The 23,430-nt window shown below is 36.9% G+C and overlaps 1 protein-coding gene across 1 annotated transcript in view; it reads right to left on the bottom strand.

The window, feature by feature from the left end:
- LOC130253796 (cytochrome c oxidase assembly protein COX16 homolog, mitochondrial) overlaps positions 1-23,430 on the bottom strand; it is a 44,654-nt gene that overhangs the window by 6,557 nt on the left and 14,667 nt on the right. The window contains exon 3 of the mRNA XM_056492698.1: positions 7,551-7,613. Coding sequence (XP_056348673.1) covers positions 7,551-7,613 — 63 coding nt within the window. The remainder of the gene's footprint in view (positions 1-7,550; positions 7,614-23,430) is intronic.

The raw sequence follows: 23,430 nt of genomic DNA, 5'->3' as shown, positions 1-23,430 counted from the left end.
TTTACCTCAAACAACTTCCTAAGACTAGGGATACTTGGAAGTGTGGACAGTTTTTATACCTTCTGTATACAAAATCTGGCACAGTCTGTCCTTCTAATAAAGATAAAAAGATACTCTAATAAAAAAAGGATGAGGTGTACCAGGATAAAAAAATATGAGACCCATGAGTCACACAAGGTGTTTTTCCTTCTGAAGAGATATGAAAAACAAGGTTTCTTATGTGAGAGGGAAAAGCTGCAATGAATACCACAGCAAAGGGCTAAGAGATTACCACAACAAGAAGTGATCAGTTATCATCATGAAACTACTAACAGAAGTGTGTGGGCATAAGAAACACCTAGAGAAGGTTCACAACAACAGTAGCAAATTAAATTTAAATCCAGGCCATTAAGTAACTACTTTAAAGTAATCACACTCCTTAAATTAGCAGTCAACTTTACCAAGCAGCTGACCTTTCTGAATTGGTGAGCTCAATCTCCTGCCACTCACACGCTCCCCCTTAACCCTGGTCTCAGTTGGTACACACAGTTAGTGTAGTTTAGGACTTCTGCTTCTCATCTACACTTCTCTGCTGATTTTGCACTCACCTCTCTTCCAGAACTTGCTTATCAATTTATATGCTGAAACAGAATGCTTTTCTCTGTTGAGAAACTATGATTTGGGCAAAATATTAACAGGGCAATTTCAAATCTTTCAGCCATAAGCAGTTTTTCAGTAACATCCATGGCTACTGTTTGATTTGTGCTGCTGGGCAATTTCTCATAGGGAAAAAAATCCTCCTGTTTCTTCTCTGTGGCTAACATCCCCTTTCTAATTGATGAGAACAGTGATAGGAGTGTTATTCCTGTGCTGTACTGCCAGTAACAGTAAAGGTATTCTCAGCAATACTGCTGAATGTACAGTTCACAAATAATATGTTAATAACTCTACATTTCATTCTATCAGAACCAACAGGTCTTCAAATCAAATCAGAAATACTTCCGTCTTAGAAAGATCAAGGCATTTTTTAAATTTTTACAAGCATGAAGATGAAGTTTTAGAAGGTAAGGTCTGGGGTCTTTCTGGATTTGGAAGGTATTTTGGTTTTGATCTGCATTGTGATTAAATACTATTTATGTTGGAGCTGTAAGATGACACAGGGGGATACTGGATTTCCAATGACTTGAAGGGAAGATGCTATGAACAAGATGGATTATTACATATTGAACTATCAACACCATTTTCCTTTGAACTTCTCAGTGATGCCTCCCAGCTATACCTGGGCAAAGACCAAGTTTTACCAGACATACAGTGAAGTCAGGGGTTAAACTTGTGAACTTCTCCATTCAATTTTCAGAAATTTGATTATTTAGCTAAGAATTGTTCGAACTCCATGGTCAGCTTCCACCAGAATCTCGTGTATCATTTTTTCTTTTTGAGCAGTAAACCTGTTAGGACAAGCAGTAACCCATTTTCTGACAGTAACTTGCTAAAGCAGAGTTCATTTTCATAGTATAGTTTGAACATTAAATAATGATGGGTAACAATAATTTGAGAAGCAAAGAACAGCAAAGAATTGTATAGTAATTTTTAAAGCATTTCACATTTAGATTTGATTGTCCATGTGGATATCATCTGGAAGTACACTGACAATCACAAAAATACTCCAGATAGTGTTTTTGAAATTGATCAAAGACAGAGACAAAAATCTAAGAAAAACAAATAGGAGAATTTTCTTGCAAAAAGCCACTTTGCCTGGCTGCTGAGACAAGAACTTCAAAATTACCTTCAAATTTGCTGTATCATCTTCAGGAGACAATGAGAGAAACATACATGGCCTCTACTGTGTAGCTAAATTCCCACACACTACACTAGAGTTACTTCAGAGATATTTCATACCAAAGATCCAACAATTCCCCACTGGAGGCCCACTAGCAAGGCAGAATGTTTAACACTTTCTCCTAGCCAGCTGCACAAGTTCCCCATACTGGCTGCCTGGCAGAGGCTAGCAGCATTCCCTAATAAAGTAAATGAAAGAATTCATCCATGATGTGCACATGCAAGTTGCCCTACTAAAACTTTTGGGGTTTTTTTGTGACTGAGACAACATATAGTGTTGGCCCTAGCATGGTAAGAGTTGGTCAATTAATGTGGCATTAAAAACCAAGAAAACACACATGAAATGCAAGTTGCTACCAAGGATTCTATTTTGGAGGGAGGACAAAAAAAGGATGAAGATGAGATTATTTGTAACACTTCCAGCCATGTTTGCTGTCTGACTGATAACCACTCACCTTGTTTTCCATCTATGAACCATCAGTGTCTTCCCATTGGATAAAAAAAGTGCAAATGCAACACATATGAAAGAAACAGCTCTCAGTTAAGAAAAAATCCTGTGCTAAGAGATGACCAGGAAAGAACTTACAGGACTATAAATAGAGATGCATTCCAGAAGTAACACCAGTAAAAAGTGATACCCTATGAACTTTATCCTGGAGGCTTTCTTCCTGCAAGAGGCTTTTCCACCACAAATCTTCCTGTGCCATACCCATCACCAAATTCCACCTTCTTGTGTTTCTCTATGTAAAACTATGAACATAGTTTATAGATTGAACACATTGAACTATGGTACAGGAAACTACTGAGATGTCAAGAAGAAAAGGTCAAAACTATAGGTTGTGAAAAGGCCAAACTATATGGACTGTATATCCACTCAGAATAAAATGCCTAACATAAACTATTTGAACTAAAATTCTTTCTCATGGCAGTTTCTACTGATGATAAAGTAACATGACTTTGAACTTCTCTGTATTGAAGACTCACAATGAAATAAAAACCTAAAAGGATATTTCACATGTGAATACACTGAAATGCAAGAAACTCAGCTTGTCCCAGACACAACCTGGAGGGCAGTCAGAATCTAATGGCAAGGCTGGACAATGCACCAAGGAAGAAGAGCACATGAAAGTAACAGAGTGATTAAAAGGAGAAGAAAAGTATCTCAACCTCTATTTATCTCAACCTATTTATTGTCATAACAGTCACTAAGGAGGGATACTTTCCTAACATCTCTGTAAGCTCTCAAACAGCTCAAGGCATTTAACCACCAGTATCTTCACAAACATTGAAGCAAATCAATTCAATACACTAATCTGTTAATTCTTGAGCAGCAACAAAATCAGTAATCCTTTGGTATTGATAATGACAGCAATAAGATACTTGCAGATTTCAACAACTGGCATCCAGGAATTTCTTCCTAGAGCATTCCTGATGTCCACACACTTGGATGCAGTTTCTGTGTTACTACACCTATCACTCCCTGAAAATAATTTCATCCATTCTGCTGGCACTACAATCCCTGAAGTTATGTCAGATGAGCAATTAGTAGCCTGAGTCTTTTTCAGAAGAGCTTATTCAAATTTTTCTTTTAAGACAGTAAATATATAGGCTATATTCCCAAAATACCTCTCCATATACCTACTTTTAATTTTTGTACTGTCCTCAATATACATTTTAATACTGCCAATTACAAGTCTTTTGCTGTAATTAAAAAACTTCTGTCCAGAGCTAATGTTGGCTTTTTGGGATTTATCAAATTATAAGGATCAAAACCTGCTCAACATTCATACTCTTTAAGTCAAGAAAGCAGCATTCTCTAGTCTGACATTTGCAGACCAGCCTATTATGTCAATTATGCCATCCTTGCAACCAGTTGAAGAAAAACTTTAAAGTATTAGTTTTGATATTCTGAGACATAAAATACTCATTTTTCTTGCTGTTGTGTTCAAATTATGTTCCTAGCTATTAAGAACAGATCTTACTTATAATTTTAGTATATTTTCTGCAATAAAAAATGTTCAATCACAACCACTTTCTTCCTATAGAAGTATTTATATGAAAGCACCATTCTTCTCAGTACCTTTAATATATTTAAATCTCTACATTTCTTTTAAGGAATTTTTAGAGCCCCATGTGCAGATTATGTTCTGCAACCTAATCTGTCCTTAAAGCCCTGTTCAAAACCCATATACCAAAAGAAGAACTGGAATTTAGTATCACCTTCCTGCCCAGTGATGATTCCCAGAGAATCATCACTCCCAGACTGAAATTTTCAGCAGCCATTTCCAAGCCCATTCTTAGAACATTGCTATAAACCATCAGAGTCTACTGGGTATTCAATAACATCTTGTTTGATTATTAAGGGGTTTGGAAGCACATCTGATTTGAATACAAAGGACTTTTTTCTCTACAAAAATACAGATATGTTTTTTGAATGTTGCTACTTTGTCAACATGGTTATTCATTATTTTACATCCTCATTAGTTTATTCCTGGTTTGCAACACCATCTTCTTACCCCTATCCTTGTCAGATTACTTATCAGACAGCTCTGATGCCCTTAGCATCTTTTATCAGTCTTCCCTGCTTTATAACTAACTCATTTACTGTTTCCATAGCAATCCTTCACCTTTTTATTTACTGGGAAATTTTTTCCTCTACTTTCAATTGCTATTGATTCCCACTGAATATCACAAATTTGATTCAAACTTAAATGATTTTTTCCATGGCAAAATGTTAGTAAATTCTTAAGGAAGCTTTTATTTGCTAGAAAAACTCTTATCAACAGTTCTATATTTTGGGGTCTGATGTAACTGAGGCCAGATTTTTCACTGTTTGGAAGACCATTAATTTCTACAGAAACCAAGTGCTAGAATAAGGAATGCTATTTTGAGACTGCATTAAATACATGAAGAGGAATGCACTACGATTGTTAAACAATCACAGGAATGGTTTTCACTCATCATATTAATCAGGTTTTTTATCTCCCTTTTTCAAACAGTATTTTTGTCCCTTCAAATAAAATACTCTAGGCTTTTGTCACAGGTCAAACACTTGACATTTTTTATAGTGTGTTCTACAAGGCCCAGCTCAGCAGCAGAACTATATTCACATTAGTACCAGCATCACTAGTGGACAGAGCTGTGATTTATTAGGCAAAGGGGAGCAACAGAGACTAATTGGTCATATGAGGACACAAAAATATGTGAGAGGAATGCATAAACAACGGAGAGTGCATGCAAAGGTAGCTTGCTCCTCTGGCATGTCCCAAGGCACAAGATAAATGCCATTATTAACAGATCTGAGATACAAGAAATGCAGTATGAATTACACATGTAAATTCTTCCTTCCTTGAAATAGTATCCTGACCAGAAACATTCCTGTATGAAATAAACTTTTTATAGTTTGAGAAGATATAATTTAGTAAATTAGAAGGTAAGAAAATATCTTTATGTTAATTTCCTCACAATAAATTAGGTCTGTGATTAAACTTTTTACATTACCACAACCACCACATTAGAGACAAAATGCAGACTTCAACATGTCTGAAATATTGGAAATGTCTTTATTTTTTGCAATATGCCCATATATGTATGCTTATAGAAGAAATTATGACATTCTAAAATAATTCAGTATGTATTTAATATGTACATTTCTATAAGGATAGTAAGATAGTTTTAAAAGTCTTGGGGAGGGCCAAAGGATATTTGCATGTATCAGACAACCACACTTCAAAAGAGCTGGCACAGTATCCTCAGTAACAGCTGCAGATGTAATGCTAATAATATTGTAAAATAAGGCTTTACATACCAAAACAGCAACTTTTATTTAACTGCCCTTGATCTCTTATCACACCATATTTAGTAACATCCACCAGTGTAATCCTTCAGTATGACCTATATATTGAATTAGAAGGTATTCCTAAAAGCTGTATTTTGGACAAGTCAAAAAATAAAGAAACCACCCAAATCCCTCTAGTCTGGAAAAGATGGGGCCCACAGAAAACTACTCTCCTAAATGTCACCTGTAACTGGGTGATTAGTTAGATTTAGAATACAGAGGCAATAGTGACTTAAAATTGTCACACACAGTGTGGAGGCTGCAAAGTATGTGCATGACTGCTGGTAGTTGCACAAGTCTCACTGAAGCAAGAAATTGAAATGTGCTTGCAAGTTGGTGCCCACAGTAAAGTATATATTGATATTAGATTTCAAAACAATAATCCAAATCTATTTTCATTATGCAGATCCATTTGTTTTGTTGAACTGATCTGCCCTCTGTAACACCCAAGCACTACTCTGGAACAATTTCAGTCTGGGAACTCTCTACAGTTTAGAATAAGAAAAAAATAAGATCGCTTCTGTCATTTCTGTCCATCAGAAAAAGAGTCTCATTACCCAAGAAGACATGTAATATATTGTTATGCCAGATGTATTTTATTAGCATTGATTTATCCATAAAGATAATGGAATTATGGCTATCTAAATATTATCCTTAACCTGTTTACTCATCTTCTGAAGAAAAAGTAAGGTATATCTGCATACGGATCTGTTGATTTTGAGGTTAGGTATTGAGTTTGAGATGTGGTTCTTTTTACTTTTTCTTCCACATAAATAAATCAGAACAGCCTTACAGTATATTGAATGGAAACTGAGAGACAGAAATCCCACAGGTAATCAGAACTTAATGGATTTGTAAGTTTTGAGTCTTCATTGGAACTTTCCATCTTGTTATTCCCTGCATCAGAAATCACAATTCTTTATAGCTGGGGAGAGTCCAAAACTATTTGCACTAATGGTAAAAACTAGCAAATATTTTGGGAAATTAGGCCTGTGAAAATACAAAAGGTAAGTTTTATTTTTATTTCAGACAAACCACAAAAGAGTAATAGAATACTAAAATTTTATTATCAAGACCATGTACTGCCATTTGGACATCTAAGTATGAGAGCAGTGGATGCAATCGAGATCTTCAAAGGCTTGTGACAAATGTGGTATGGGAAGAAAACAAACCTGTATTCAGCATAAAGGCCTCAGAGGTAGATGAAGTGTTAGCTGGACATTTGATTCAATCAATTTTTAAAAATTAGGAATAATCTTAAATAGCTTTATCCTTTGTTTCTGGTCACAGAGAGTCTTTTTCCAGTTTTTCTAACATGGCTTTTTGTAGGCCTGAAAATTTGTGAGACTTGGGATAGCTGAGTCAAAACAGACATTTTAGAGCTCAGTAATATTTGAAGAAAAGGCAATGTTGAGGGAAGACAACTATTTCTCTATAAAATTTTCTGAAACCATGTAAAAGGAATGACAGTTGTTTCAAAGACACACATAAAATTCAGAAGCAAGAAATAACATAAAATACATCATGCACATTGTTCTGTAATTTGGTCTAAAGATCATCCAAACTCAGAGTAGAAGTGCTGACATACATTCACACACACTCCCTCTAAGGCCAACATCAGCTCTACATTTATAAACTAGGTTAACCACAGAAGAAGTGAATTTATTTGTACCACTGTACCTGACACCTGGAAATCAAAGCAAAGCTGTGTTCAGAAAGAAGCACTACGTGTTCAAAAACCTTTCTTTACATAAAACCTTGTTTTTATTGGACATCAGTGAGCCAAAGGCAGATGGTTGATCTAATTTTAGTTAGGGACAGATACGACCCACCATAGGCCAGGGTAACCAAGGGTAGCCAAGGTTATGGGCTCCAGGCAACAAATTTACTTTACCTCATATTCAGATTCCAGTGTCACAGTGCTCGGTTTTAATTTTTCTTTCAAAGCTGGATCAACCTGAAAGACAAATAAAAATACAGCAAAAATGTTTGCTTTTAATATTTTTTTAAAGAAACCTTAACCTGAAATAAACTGAATACTGGTACATGCAAACCCTCCCCTCCTCTAAAAGAGTTTATGTGCCATTTGTTCCAGTACCAGGATGATGAACACAGCACAAAAATTAGGATGAAAAGAAACAGGTCAACTGCCAAATTATTAAACTCCAAAGGAAAGCACATTTTTAACTATAGCCCTGCACTTGCATTACCTCAGATATTTAAATCCATACCTGTTTAGTTAAAGCTGTTAAACTAAACAAAGCTTAAATAAATGAAATGAGCACAAGAAAGATAAAATTTGGATAGTGTAACGTATTATACTCCTGAATGTTGAGCTCTGTGAGTAAGTATACAATATATCCTGGTTTTCAAAGCCTAAGCAGGAGCTGAATTTCCAATCTGCTGGTGAACACACAGCTTCTTCCTAGTTTTGATTCTGTACTGACAGTGCTGATGTTTCCTGACACCTTTCAGGTATGCTTTTTGAAAGAACAAATCTAAGAACAGACACGTCAATGAACCACAGCAGACACATTTCACGTTTTAACCTCTGAGCCCGGAAGAAGTCATGCTCATCCTTCCCTTTGCTAAATAACATCTGTCTCCCACAGGTCTAAGAGCAGAAGCTAAGGGCAAAAAAATAATTAGCATTCTTCACGCTTAGAGAAAGCGTTTTACCTTCTTCTCAAATGGCCACATATACAGTGTTCAGACATAGTCTTTAGGCAAACTAATTAAAATACCAAATAAACCCACCATGAGAGAACAATCTCATTTTTAGAGCTTAGAAACCAAAATAGATGCATAAGGAGACTGGTAACATGTAATTCTACATCACTTGCACACTAGTCCAACTACAACTAATTTAGTGAAAAGAAGTTGTTACTCCTAATTTGCTGCTTCTTTGTCTGATTGAAACACCAACCCAGAACAAAAGGGCTCAGTAACTCTCATCACAACCAATGTCAAACATCTACAAGTATTCTAGAAAACAAAAAGGAAGGCATACACGTAAGAGAATTCGCCTGGCCAATGAGATCCACCTTCAGATTTTCCCCTAACACGAGTTCCTACTCATTAGAGGCACTTAAAATACACACCTACTCTGTGTATTGATGGGAATTGCTCTGAAGAACTTCCCCAGGCCATAATGTTTCCCTTGATTACAGACACTCTCTGCTAGTTAGCATGCAGCCTGTGAGACCTCAGCTCCTAAGGATGGATGCCCAGACAGGCAAGTCTAACACCATCTGTGCATGGCCAGAGGTTTGATTTCCCTATCTCATCAGCGATCTGGCCATAGAAATACACACATTTGCAACCTCCAGACTCATTACTCTTGGGACCTAAGCCAAAATAGTTAATGTTTGTACCGGACACAGCTCCCACCTCTTGGTGATTAAAAAAAAAAAATTCTAAAACAAGATAGTGTCTCTGCACTGGCCTCTACATCAAATAAAAAATTAAGTGTTCCATCTCTGTCTTGGCAGTCAAGGCCTTGGTAGAACTGCCCCTCACTAAAGATGGATTGCGTTTCTCCTGTGACCACGACCTCCAACAACAGCCATGCTTCATTAGAACAACGAGCCCATCCATCACATGTGCAGAAATGCAAAGTCTTTGGGCAGCCAGACAGGCTTTGAAGCTTGCTTTCACAGAGAGGAGTGATCATGGACCTCATTATATTCAGAACTAAATGCAAACACTATTTGTTATGCTTTGTGTTCTCACAATACCCATGAGGACAAGGGGAAATAAAAGCTCCAGAAAGTAAGGCAGCAACAGTTTTATTTCACCCTACATTTTCCCTTCATTTAATAATAAGGCCAAGTATCATGGTTGAAACATCATTTTTACCTAATTAACTACAGCCAGAATTTAACTTAAAAAGACATTTCAATATCCCCATTATCAAGTTTTATTTTATCATTTTTTAGTGTGTATGTTTAATGGATGGTGTTTGCATGGCTACATTTGTGAAAATCAAAGGCAAATCAGTTGAGCTACTGCTGCTTCTCCTTCCTTCCAGCCCTTTCCATCTTCAGACTTTCCCCTGTTTTCACTCTCCTCTGCCTGCACAAAGACAGCTAAAACTGAGACACAGCATTCCAGTTTGATGCTGTAGCTTTAATATTAACAAAAATGCAGAAATGAAGGAGCCTAGCTGAAATTTCTTTTTAAAAAACACTCTGCAAATGCAAAATGAACGGAGAGTGCTGCTTCTTAGGAAGCAGAAATTTTATTTGGCAAATTAACTTACCCAAAAGACTAGTTAAACCCTTTTTTGAGGGCAAACCACATACACATCTTAAGCTCACTCTGAAAAATCCATTCTTTTGCCCCTAGTTCCACCAAAAAAAAAGTAAAAAAGAGAAGCAAGTATGCATTTCCTCTTCTTTTTATCTTTTTTGTTCATTACCTGCATACTTACTCACAAAAAATAATTTAAACACACTTGAGCCTGCACAGTAATTCAGTCACCTGTACCTTCTAATGCCTTGACTGCAAACCTTGGCTTTTCAGCTACCAAATGAGATGGATGGGTTACAAGTTGTTTTAGGAACCCATATAGAAGTTGAGAAAAAATGTATTATAAAGTTTTGTTTCCACTGAGTATGATGCTGTGCTATCTTTGAAACATCATAAGAGCAAGGAAAAAAAGCCCTGAAAACAGAATGATGCTATTTTCATTCTGAAAAGGCAGATAAACATCAATATGAGCCACAATCACAGATCATAATCAGGGAACACTTCAAATGGGGACAGAGCCAGGAAAGTGCCCATGCCAAAGCAGTAGCTCCGTTGTATTACACATCTGCCACAAGATCCAAATACAAACACATTTTGCTTCCACGATGACTGCTATGCCAACACATACTGCTCATAAATGAGCTAGAAGTATTCAGCTATGCACTGGCAAATAGATCTCCAGCTAAATTATGGATACAAATCTGTATTAGTAAATATAACGATAGCAGCAGACAAAGCCCAAATGCCGTAACAGCCTGGCAGTGTCCTCTCCACTATTATTTAGAAGGCAGGAAGGAACAGAAATGATATTCCTTTAAACTAGAGGACTCTTCTTGTTCAGCAAAATCTCAGCTGCTCCTTTAAGAGCCATTTAAATTCAAACTTTGTCTCTAAATGTAGAATTCAAAGATGTGTGCATGTATAATTACAGCATAACTTCATATTAAATTCTTACTGAAAGACTACTGAAATACTTGATGCAAGTATTTAGACAACCTTCATAAGATGCTGTCTGCAAGGCTTTGAAACCAATACTATAAATACAATTTTTAAAGGCTTTACTTATTTTCATTTTCTGGTGTGTTTTTTTTTTTTTTTTTTCCGTTTTAGCGCTTGCAGCAAAAATGAATAAAACATTCTCTGTATTTTGCATTATACAGGCTTATCTCATATTACATCAACTGAAAGGGCAAGGGCAAGTGCAATACAGAAAATCTCAGAAAAGGTTTAAGAATCCAGGTTTCAAATTAGAATTTTGTCCCATTTCACACTCCCACCATTCCTTCAGATTTACCCTTACTTAACTTCAAAAGGTTCCCAAAGAAACAGACTTTAAAAAGATTCTTAACAGCTAAAAGTAATAGAGGTTAAGTACAGAAACATTCTTAGAAATGTTACTAGGCAGCTACTTGAGGCTTTAAGTAACTAAAAATCTTATAAATGAGGCTGACACTTCTCATTTTAAGGTTGACATTTCAGTTTTTCAATTAGAACCTGGACAGCATTTCTAGGTATTAAAAATGGTGCACCTTGGGGTGCAGATCATTACATAGCAAAGCAGGAATAACTGGTGCTTGCAGCCCCTGCCGAACCAGGGACTCCTGCAGTGCCCTGTGAAAAACACACACTCATCTCAGTAAAGTGGATTTTTTTTTTTTCCTAACACAAGTATTTCTGGTACAGTTATAAACCTAAAAGTGCTGCTACTAAAAAAAAAATCTCCAGCTAACAATTTTGTATTGATACTCATTGACCACAGCTCATTTTGGCTCAGAAACAAATAGTACGGGTAGAGAGTGACTGAGAAATTTGTGAATGTCACTAACTTCAGCTCCAGGATATGGAAAGGATAGATCTTCCACAAGGGAACCCAAAGAATACCATCACTACCCCTTCTGAAGTCTAGAGGCATGGAACACCTCTCCATATGGGGACAGGCTAAGAGCACTAGGTCTGTTCATTCTGGAGAAGGTAAGGCTTTGGGGAAACCCAATTGTGGCCTTTCAGTAAGGAGGACTTACAAGAAAGAAACTCTTTAGCAAAGTGTGTAGCAACAGGACAAGGACTGACAGTTTTAAAATAAAAAAGGGCAGATTTAGACCAGGTATAAGAAAGTAGTTTTTTATAATGAGTGGTGAGACACTGGCCCAGGTTGCCCAGAGAGGTGGTGAATGCCCCATCCATGGGAACATTCGAGGTCAGGCTGGATGGGGCTCCAAGCAATCTGATCTTCTTGAAGATCTCCCTGCTCCTTCAGGACTGTTGGACTAAAAGACTTTTGAAAGTCTCCTCCAAACCAAATTATTACATGATTCTATGAAACACAGGAACACAAAGCAGAATAGCAGTGTTGCTCATGTTCAGCATTCAGAGAGGACCACCAAGTTGACTCACATTCTCATTTTCAGGATAACATCCCAATTGTCCACAGAACACATATGCCTGGATATGTAACTCAAATAACCCATCTTCACGAGCAGTCTTTCTATGCTATAAACATTACTGTTTATTTGTCCATGTACTATTTGTGGCCATGGGCTTTAGAGCAAACCAAGACTTGAATATATTACATATTCTAAAATGATGGGTTCAGTTACTACACAAGGAAACTGTCAGGAGACAGCCACATCATGAGAAGAGGGCTGTGCTTTTAATAGCCTCCTCTCACATAAGTCAGTACAGTACATTGTATACTTGTGTTCTGGCATGTATTGACCAAATATTTGCATGCCAAACTTCTACAGAACTTTCCCTCTAGCAAGCATTTCCAGAACACAGTAGAAGATAGTTTTACTCTGAAACTTGTTTGTTATTTTTACTAAAACATGAATTCCTGTTTCTACCCCATCCTCCACAAAATAATATCCCACTGAAAAAGATTTCAGCTTTGGAAACTGGAGAAGACAGTGGCCTGAATTTAATGAACATGAATTAGGATTCAGATTTTCATTTTTCCATCTGCTCCTCCCAGCATAAATAGATGGCACACAATTTTCCTGCAGTATCCACAATACTGAGTCCACAGAATTACTGTTTATATGAATTTTTTCAATTTGTTTTCCCCACCCATTTTTTAAACTTAAGAGTAAACCAGAATCACTAATTCTAGCTCTCCCATAGCGTATCTTCTTTGAAAACATTTATCATGCCTAACTCCTCTAAATGGAAAATCAGCAATCTTGAGTGGATCAGTCAACTTTAATCTTCCTTGAGAAGTCTCCCATAAATTGCTACAGAAGTCGGTGTCATAAATATTCTAAGTTGTGGTTTATGAGCAGAGTGAGAAGCAGTAGACAGCAGAGGATAAATCCCAGGACTCAGGAAATGCAGTGTAAACTAAAGCCAAGCTGAGTGCTGTTCTACTTAAGAAATAAAAGGAACAAAGCTTGTAGAGGTTGTAAGGTACAACAAGGGTTGTACTTATGCCAAGTTCTTTGGCATACAGTCTTAGGTAACAGAGAAGGGTAAGGCAAAACATACCATTTTTGTGCAACTTCATTCACAACAATCCTTCAACTGTATCACTTAAATATTTAATACACAAAAAACCACTTACATAAGGCTACTTTCTTCCCTGTGTGGGGGTGAGGCACTGGAACAGGATGCCAGTGAAACTGTGGATGTCCCGTTCCTGTAACTGCTCAAAGCCAGGTTGAATGGAGCTTTTAGCAACCTGGTCTAGTGGAAGGCACCCCTGCCCATGGCAGGGGGCTGAAAATAGGTGATCTTTAAGGTCCCTTCCAACCCAAACAACTCCATGACTCTGTGATTCTACACTGAATAGGATATGCCATATATCCCCAGTCAAGGGATATGGATTGGATGGGAATACTTAAGAACAGTGGGGAGAGAGCTGAGACTAGATGTAACCCCTAGCTTTGCGTCCTTTGACCTTTTCCTATGATCTGCGCAGAATACAGCCAGTTAAACAAAACAAAAACAAAAAAAAAATCCAGCCTCTGACAGAAATCAATGCAGACATTTCCAAAGGAGCAATATAAATTGTTGTTACAGCAGCAGTTCCCAGTTACACTACACAGTGCACCAGTGATCACTCAGAATCCAGTGTACTTGCTTCCAGAGTGATCAAAAAAGATCTACTTAAAAAAATCCCAAACTCTGGACCACACTTTTTTATGTGATAATGTCATGGGAAATGCAATTAAAGGTTAATATGATGGACAAACTATCCCATACTTAGCAAACATTTAAGCATATCTAGATTTCTCACATATAAGGTCAAACTAACAAGGATTCTAGAATTTTCAGATCTGAGAATAAAGTATTCATCATTTAATTAATTTTGATATGCTTTCACATCCAGTTTGATTTTCAGTTGCACATTTATTTATATGATTTATACCAAATTAGTGCTGTAAACCTTAGCTCTGAATATGCTAGAATAAATCTAATTTCACAGTAAAACTCAGTACAAAAAGTCTTCCTTTTAGTATTAAAAAAAGGTGTAAATTTGTGATGCCAGTACTTGGGAAAAAAAACAATAACCTTTTTGCCTCTAAACATAATATATTCAACAGTTAGAAACAATCAAAAATGCAATTTTGGATGCAACTCCAGCAGAGCCAATTTTTTTTAGTCTTATTTTTCGAAGATTCTTTTTTAATGGTTATGTACCTACTACACAAGTTCAAGCTTGAAAACTAGCATAAATACAGTTTATAGGGAATTTTTCTTCCCTTATGGCTTCCTTAGTCATACCCAAACTTTGCACAGAATCAACCTCTTTGTGGTAGCTCTGAAAAGCATGAAGGTCACCTAAGTTTCTGTTCAAAGCAAGTAACTTCAAGAGAGAAATTGTGAATTGGCAGCTGAAGGCAGCATGGAAGCAGTGTGTGTTCATCTCCTCTGAATCTTTCCAGTGCTGTACTATCAGACAGAAGGGGATAGAGAGGGTGTCCTCAGTTCTGTACATCAGCAGGAATACCTGCATCCAGGTGCTCACTGGCTGTTCAATTAGGCTCATCTGTAAAATGTTCCTGGCAGCAGCTCACTTCAACCAAAGTGAAACCAAAGGCACTGTACAATATCCAAACCACTATTCTTTCCTTAGTGTGTCCAAAGGAATTAATTTAAAGGGAAAAGTCCATCTCATAGGAGACCAAACCTTCAATAAAAGCACTGAAGCTTCAATAAAATAACAACAAAAATGCTCCAAAAAAAACCAGCTACCAAAAAACTCCCATCAACCTTCTCATGTAGGAACAGAGACAGCCTGATCCTTCAAACATAATATAAAAACATAATACAGTTAAAGCAATGCACAAGCACACACTAACAGATGAGAAATGCTTTCCCTAATCACAGTTAAACATCTATAAATATATATGCCTTTCCTTCTCTAAGTGTGTAAGTCAATGCTGAAGCCCTATCTTGAGCTATGTGAACATCTCCAGTTCCCAGAAAGCAACAGCAGGAAAATATACATTAACATTTTTTCTCATTGATAATAATAAAAAAATATTAAACAAAACCAAAAAGTCTGCAGTTTTTAACCCTAAAAATGATCTGAGTTATGTTTTAAAATATAATTTTGTTTTACAGCACATTTTTTGTTTTTACAGAAATTTATTGACTAATGAAACAAATTTTGACTTCTAATGTCTTTTTGAACAGAAGCAATTTTTAGAATCCAGTGTGAACTTATCAAAATTGTTTTCTGTGCTCTGAAAATGCATTTCTACAAACAAATTACCACCAAATTCTAATAACTGTCATCTTAAAATCTGCATGTGTTGAAGGAATTAACAGTAGAAGGAATTAACAGTTCCCATTGCATTTAAGGGAAAATACTTTCCATACTGACATCTAGTGAAGTTTTATAGTAGGAAGAAAAACCATATTCTAATACTTTGTACTTACAAAAAGCTTTTAATTTCCCAAATCACTTATACTTTAAATTACTAGAATTTGCAACATATTTATACATCACACACTATTTTCTTTTGACAGATATTCTGCCATTATTTTTCATAAATAACATGTCTACTTGTCAAAGGATCAGACATTCTGATGGTTATATTAGAGAAAATTACAACGCTAAAATCTGGTGTAATTAAGTTTAAAACATGAATAGCAACGTGGTTTTCTTTTAAGGGGTTAACATCCAACAATTCTACTAAAATCAGTGAGAATTATGAATGCAAAATATTTTAATTCATACATTTTAGATATTAATAAGAGAAGTCATCTCTTCTCTAAGCAGCATCCAAAAAGCCTGTATAGCTACATCCTCTCTGTAATCAATGAAGAAAGAAATTAGAAATTCCTCTGGGAATAGCTAATGAGCCTCCTGCCCTGAACCATCCCAGAGCTCAGGCTTGGTAAGGCTGTACAGACAGCTCAGAGTCTTTGAGGGTGCAGAAATGGAGGGACTGTAGGGACAGGGTGTGGGCAGCCCAGAGCTGCCCACCTAGCACAGGAACAAGATACAACCTCAGATACCTTCTACCCTCCTTCAGCTCTGCTCCAGAGAGGCAAGACATGATTTCTACCAGCTACAACACTCATTCCAGAAAGTACTAAGGTTCTAAAGGCAAAGTTTCATTTTTATGCCTCATCAAAAAAAGGCAGCTAAGCATTGCCTGACATAACATACAGGAGGTTCAGTGCTGACTCTGGGGAAATGCAGCATCTATTGAATGACAAGCAAACCAATAAATGCTTTCTGCAGTGACAGATACTTGAAAAGAGACAGATAATGCATTCCCCCCCTCTCATTAGCTGGTTTTACTCTGGATACAAGTTTGGGCTCTGCTTGTTTAGATTGCCATAGAGCTGAAGTTTACAACAGCACCATTTGGCTTCAAATGAGGCTTCAAGCCTCAAAACACAAAGGAGAAGAAAGGGAAGGTCCATTTAGACAGAAATTGCACTTAAAATGGAAACATGATTGGGCAAGAGGTTTTCAACATTTTTTTGGTAAAAACAGCAGTGATCTACAAGTCCAGAAAATCCTAGGGACTAGGATCTGCTGAGATCATGGCTATTGGCTTCTCGAGATGAGTCTGGAAAGCTAGATGTTTTCTGGTGCTTGAGGGAGGTGTTGGGAAAAACAGCTGGATATTAAATTATGTTTTGGCTAAAAGCTGCCTGAAGCTAAGTTACACACTTGTAATCACTTCAATTGCAAGGCAAAAATACCAGTAATTAATTTTGGCAATGTGACAGGATTTAAATAAACCAAACAGAATTCTTGGTAGTATATAAAATGTAAATATCTGAAAGCTATCAACATTTTATGTACTGAAATTAGTTCCACTTGCAATGGCATCAGAATAAATTTCTTCAGTTAATAATCTTCTCTTCATCTGAATCTAATCTTCACAAGAGAACCACCATCACGTAAAAGACAGAAAAATTGCTACTGTTTAAAACAAAGAACACTTAATACTTACACTGTATATTGTATTTCATCACAGAAAGGTTCAATAATGAGAGGTAACACCTTAACTCCAAGTCATCCTACAGCACTGTAAGCTGTGGTGACAATAAGCACTGGGTCTAGGCAGATCCAACCACAGGGAAACCATTCGAAAGTACACACAGTGTCAGCCTCAGAATGTGGCAACACAAATCTTACTGAATCCCAGAGCTGACTCTGGTTTTACCTTTTACAGAAATATGGTGGTTTATATGCTAAACTGAAAGGATGCCTGAAAAAGGGAAACATACATCTCTGTCTGGTATCATAGCAAATTCAGTAGACAGTCTTACAGACAATGTAGAGAAGTCATCTGAGCTCAAGTAAATGGATTAGCTTTTGCTGAAATCAATGCAAAAATGTGAACTGAACACTAGCAGCTGAACCTCAAAATCCCCAAGAATAGCATGGATAAAGAGTTAATTTCCATACAATCCTTCTGGACTGAACTGAAATGTGAGAAAAAAACATCTGAACATCTGGTACCACCACAATACTGGGTATGAAAAGCTCTTGATATCCTTTCATTTTTGTGCCACATGGCAGGACTGAAATTACTACCTTGGATAGTTCTGAACCCTGGTCAAAAAACGTAACAAGTTACAAATTCTGCCTGCAAATAGAAACAAAGTCATTGTAAGGGTACGTGTTTAGCCACCAACAAGGAGCCAATCTGCCTGACTAAATATTCATTTCCAAACTTTTCCCACTAAGCAAGCCATGCCTGAAAGCAAGGTCTGCTTTAATTTAGTAAAATATGCTTCATGGTATAAAGGTAACTGACTGACTAGGACTTTTTTCTCACTTATGAGCAGTCCTAAATGTATGCCTCTCATTCTCTATAGTACCAAACAACATTTCAGTGTATTATTTTCTTAACTTTTGGAGGACCTAGGGCCAAGCTCAGTAATGCATTTAGTATTCGAAAATCAACTCAATCTGCTTATTAAATTAACCAGTTTATCATTAGACTTGAGACCCAGGCCAACCTGACCTCCTTAAGGAAAAAGGAGAAAACAATAATCACCAACATCAATTCCTTGCCATGCTGCACTTGTGTAATTAGCTTACTGAAACCAATTAAACACAGGAAGATGTAGTTATAAATAAATAAATGCTAAAATGCTAGATGAGAAGACTTGATTATTCTGCCAAGTTCAGTGACAGATGCTAAAATAATTCCACATTCCTTGGCTGATGGGTTTAGAAAGGATACCTTTCCCATCCAAAATATTCTACCAGGCATTAACTGAAGATGTTTTGATTTTGCTCACACTCAAATCAAGCAGGATGTTTTTAATTCCAACTTCTGTGGAATCAGATTCTCCAGAATACAGCAATGCCTCAGGCACAAATAACAGATAATAATAAGAGTTCTTCTACCTTCAAGGTATCTGCTAGTTTGCCAATGAAGCTCCAGCAAAAGAGTATCTAGGGTGGGCTTCATCTCACTTAATTTTATTCATCCAACTTTTGACTTAAAGCATAAAGTCTCAACTTCCTCCAGTCAGCTGTAGATGGGCCTTCCTTGAGAAAGTAAGTCCCAGTTAAAGATATATATCCAAAACCACCCATTGTCTGCACCTTGAAGTTAGGTAAAGGTTTATCTTACCTGTTATCCACTGGTCAAATAAAATATAACCATATTCATACACTAAGGAAGGTAATTGTCTCTCTGCAATGTGGTAATAATAAAATCTCAAGCTCAAACTCTCTGTTTTTCAATCTATCAAAAGAGAGTATCAGTATCTACTTTAAAATGGAATGAAACCTATGTTGGGGCATTTCCTCTCAAACCTCCTCTATGGACTGCCTGGACAGCTATCTCAAACCAGGCACTTCACTTAAGACAATGGAAAAATGAGCAAGATGAAACCCTGACTTAGTGCACAGCACCACAAACATACATTCAGATTTAGCTGAGCAGATACTGAAATTTTACTTCCCTATCTTTAATAATACAAAGAACCCATTTAGAGTCTTTTGAGTATTAACAGCGGTAATTTAAATTGACCTTAACATTGGTAGGGGGTGTTTGCACACCAGGAAGCCTAAAGGATGAGTCTTAATCCATCTAATCCATTTGGAATAAAAAAAAAAGCAGAAAGCCTGCAGAACACACAAGGTAATTGAGAGCATGGACAATCTGGGCTGGCAGCAGTAGCAGTAAGTCCATTAATTGTCATTAGAACACCGTGGACTCTGCCAGTCCAGTCCAGTCCAATTACAGAGACTTGGCTATCCACATTCCTCTTGGAAATGGTGAAGTCCATCAAGTTTTGGTCAGACTGAGGATCTTGGGGAACACCAAGGTGTAATAGCATTTCAAACACCGATGCTTATCCACTAAGAACTGTAATAAGTATAGCTTGCAGTTTCCAGTCAATAGAAAAGTTTGTGAAAGAAAATAAAAAACCACACCTTTTCATCTTGCTACCTATTTCTTAGTATCTTTGATAGCCTTTCAAATACAGCAAATACTGTTTTCTAACACAGAAGCAGGTTCTTAAAGAAGATAAACAAATCAGCCTGCAGTAAACCGGCCTCATCTAGTAGCTCACAGTATGCGTAGTGATGGGGACAATCTGCTGACATTTCCCAAATCTAAGTAAAAAATCATAAAATTTGTGTAATTTTAAACACTACAGATATATTCAGAGGTTTAGGTGATTTTGTTTTAAAATTTTCACCTCATATAAAACATGTTATTTAAAGGAAAAAATGATGTGACATAAACATGACATTACTCATAAACCATACTAACATTACACTAAACATTGAAATTACATTTTATTCTGTAATGCTTCTTTTTTCTGAAACAAACAAACTAAAGAAGCAAACCAAACTTCTGCTGGGGCAGAGAAATCCTGTCCAGATGGACTTTATAGGGAGGTAAAATAGCAGCAATAACCAACAGACAATTTCTACTGCACTACTCCAGGACGTGCCCATATGTGCAACTCCCACAGACACACCTGAGGCAGTTTACATAAGGACAGCAATATTAATGTGCCAGCCAGCAACAAGGCAGGGCCTTGTGCAGTCACTTGCAGATGTATTCCCTTTTTGGGTGGATGCTGAACCTCATTTAAACACTGCACTGCTGCAGTGCAGCCATCTTGACTCAACAGTGTGAAATTCTTAGCAGTATGTGTGTGAACAGAGCAGTGTTTTGACAGAAACACGAAAGTATTCTTATAGGCAGATACCACCTCTTAACTATACACTGATAACAATGAGAAAATGCTGGACTGACTTCCTACACCTTTCTGAGGCAAATGTCAGATGTGTTCTTGCTTGACATAAAGGTCTTATGGAACTCAGTCAGTTCTCTGCTCCTATTTCTTTCTAGATATTTCACCCTGACCCAGAACACTTGAAGTAATGGGATCTCACCTGAGGAAATTTTTTAATACTCATATGAATTTAAAGAATTCCTTTTATTTGAATTAATTAACTTTCCTATTTCCTATGTAAAGTAGAGCAGCATTAATTACCTATATTCTACAGCCTAAGAAAGTGAGATAGGCAGAGAGGAGCTCTGTGGTACAGGAGGTAACTGAAGAGAGAACCTGAACAAGATGGATATAAAATTTCCAGTGAGATCAGAGGGTGTTATTTAAATCACATGCTGCTGTGGGTCTCCTGACACCCACTCATGAGATTAAAGACACAATTTAAAAGAACAGCACCAGGGACCAACTAGCAATATTTAAATCTGTAATAATACTGAGTATAACCAACTGGACAGTCAACTTATACCACTATCAAGACCCACTATGAGAATTGCTGTAAACCAGGAAAGTCAGAGTGCCATAAGTGATCATGTTAACTTTCTTTTCTCCTTCCCTTTTCAAAGGACAGTAAGGTTTCCAGAATAATCTTCTACACACCACAAGTGCTTTTTTTCCTCAATTCAAGGTCCAGGATCATAAAATGAAAGCTGAGATCTTCAGAGTTGTAATTCATAATTTTTGAACTAGTACCTTAAGACAAAGCAAATGCACAATAAATGAAGATTCACAATGGCAACACTAACACTCTACACGTGTCAATAAGCAATGCCTCATGGGTAACTACATGCCAGTCAATTGGTCAAAAACACTACCTAAGAAATTTTAAAGGCAATTTGCAGTCTGCATAAAGCAGGCTTTACACTCCTAGTGCACTTACTGAGTATGCTTCCAACCAGCACTCCTTTATTGCTCTTTCTGGGTTTATAGGTTTGTTGCTCATAGAGAATGGTGAAAGACCAGGTCAGGAACTTTCATTTTCATCTGGATTTTAACTCCTGTAATGCAATACAACAGTCATACATATTTAAATGCACAACTGATTTGAGGGTAAAACTCACTGAGGAGAAATTGAAATTCTATCATTTTGACTCTTTACTGCCTCTACTTTCTACCTCATTAACACTGAAAACAAGCATTTCTTAGCATTCTACTTTTGGGGTGTGCTCACTTTGCACAGGACAAAGAAAAAGTGAACAGGATCTTCATCATTTGTAAAGAGATGAGTATGTAACACTATTGTACATAACCCACAGCAGGAAATATTTGCAGACTTCAAAGACAAAATGGCACAGAGACTGCAGATTTATTAGAAGTGCTTCTGCTGCACATTACCCTGGAGGAACTCATTCAATCCTATCCCATCCCAAACATCTGAGAACCTGCCTTGCAATGATACATCTTCAACAGAGTCAATTTGGAGCTTAAAAACTCTCTTACACTAAAAGGCTTGCTGATGAGGGGAAAGCAAACTTTTCCAGGTAGTTAATATATCACTTCCCTTCAATTCTCTACAGTAGTCATTAGCCAGCAGTACAGACCGCACCCCATGTTCCAAGATTCTTATATCCAAAACTGAATCTGAATCAGCAAGTCTCTACAACACCTGGAATGACAACAGTGGGTTCACAGTATATAAAGTAATTGATTGTTATATATATTTTCTGTATATTTAATAGACATTACATTTTCAGTATAAAAATACAAATTTAATAAAAATCTCCAATTACATACACAAGAAGAAAGACAAAGAAAGGGCCTAGTCTTCCATTTATGAATAACGGCACCTGGAACAATGCCTATACAAGCCTACTAATGTCTTCTCTGTTAATTCCACATGGTTTTCCCATAAGCATACCTGGTTTTCTGTAACCAATTCTGATTTGCATAAATTCTTCTCAGAAAGTGAACAATTACCTTACCTAATGATTTCTCCATTAATGGATATTTCAGCAACAATAGATAATGGAGAAATCCTTGATTAGTTTCAGGAGAATTCTGACTAGCATAAACAGACATTACATCAGTAAGAGCCTCAGCAAGCTTCATTTAAATGCAGGACATTCATTGTGCTGAGGGAATATTACTTAACTAGGTATCCTGAGAAAAAAGTGTAGCCCAAAATTATTTTTTTGCTTTTGGAAGAGATGGGCATATCCTGATATTCAGAGATGAACTAAATGGATGAACTATCTGCTCTTTAAACACTAAGAGCCCCTCTTCAACAGCAGCCCTAGGCTCTGTCTGTGTATCCTACGCATTGGCTGAGCTACAGTCCAAAATCCCAACACACAGCCCAAACGAATAAGAGGACGCAATTCCTTTTGCAGCCCCTTCTCAGCCCCTCTCTCCCAATCCTAATGCAAGCCCCAGCCCAACGCATCATAACTAAATCATACTCTCTCAGAAAGGTCCAAACCACCATTTTCTCTTGAATTTTAATATCTTTATCAGGGAATGTTCTTCAAAAGTCAGTCTGACATTAATAACATAGTCATTATTACTAATGCAGTTTTTTTCATTAAGCCACAAGAATCCAAAGCTGCAGCTAGCCCCTCAGTCACTGAAACACAGACTACACAGCAGCAGTTCTTCTGTAGTGCTGCCTTTGAATATCACTGTTGACTGAGAAGTTGCTTACTAATGTGGTTTCCCTCCACGCATGGTGTGAAATTAAAAGTAAAAAAAAGGAAAAGAACAGATACTTTTGAAGGCAAAGGATCATAGTTTGGCATCTGAAATGTATTGGAGGTTTACCACAAAATGATTGTTTAACTTTTGCCTTCTTA

Source organism: Oenanthe melanoleuca, chromosome 5 (assembly GCF_029582105.1).
Source record: "Oenanthe melanoleuca isolate GR-GAL-2019-014 chromosome 5, OMel1.0, whole genome shotgun sequence".
In the NCBI taxonomy this organism is placed as follows: Eukaryota; Metazoa; Chordata; class Aves; order Passeriformes; family Muscicapidae; genus Oenanthe; species Oenanthe melanoleuca.
This window is presented reverse-complemented; position numbering and strand designations above follow the sequence as displayed.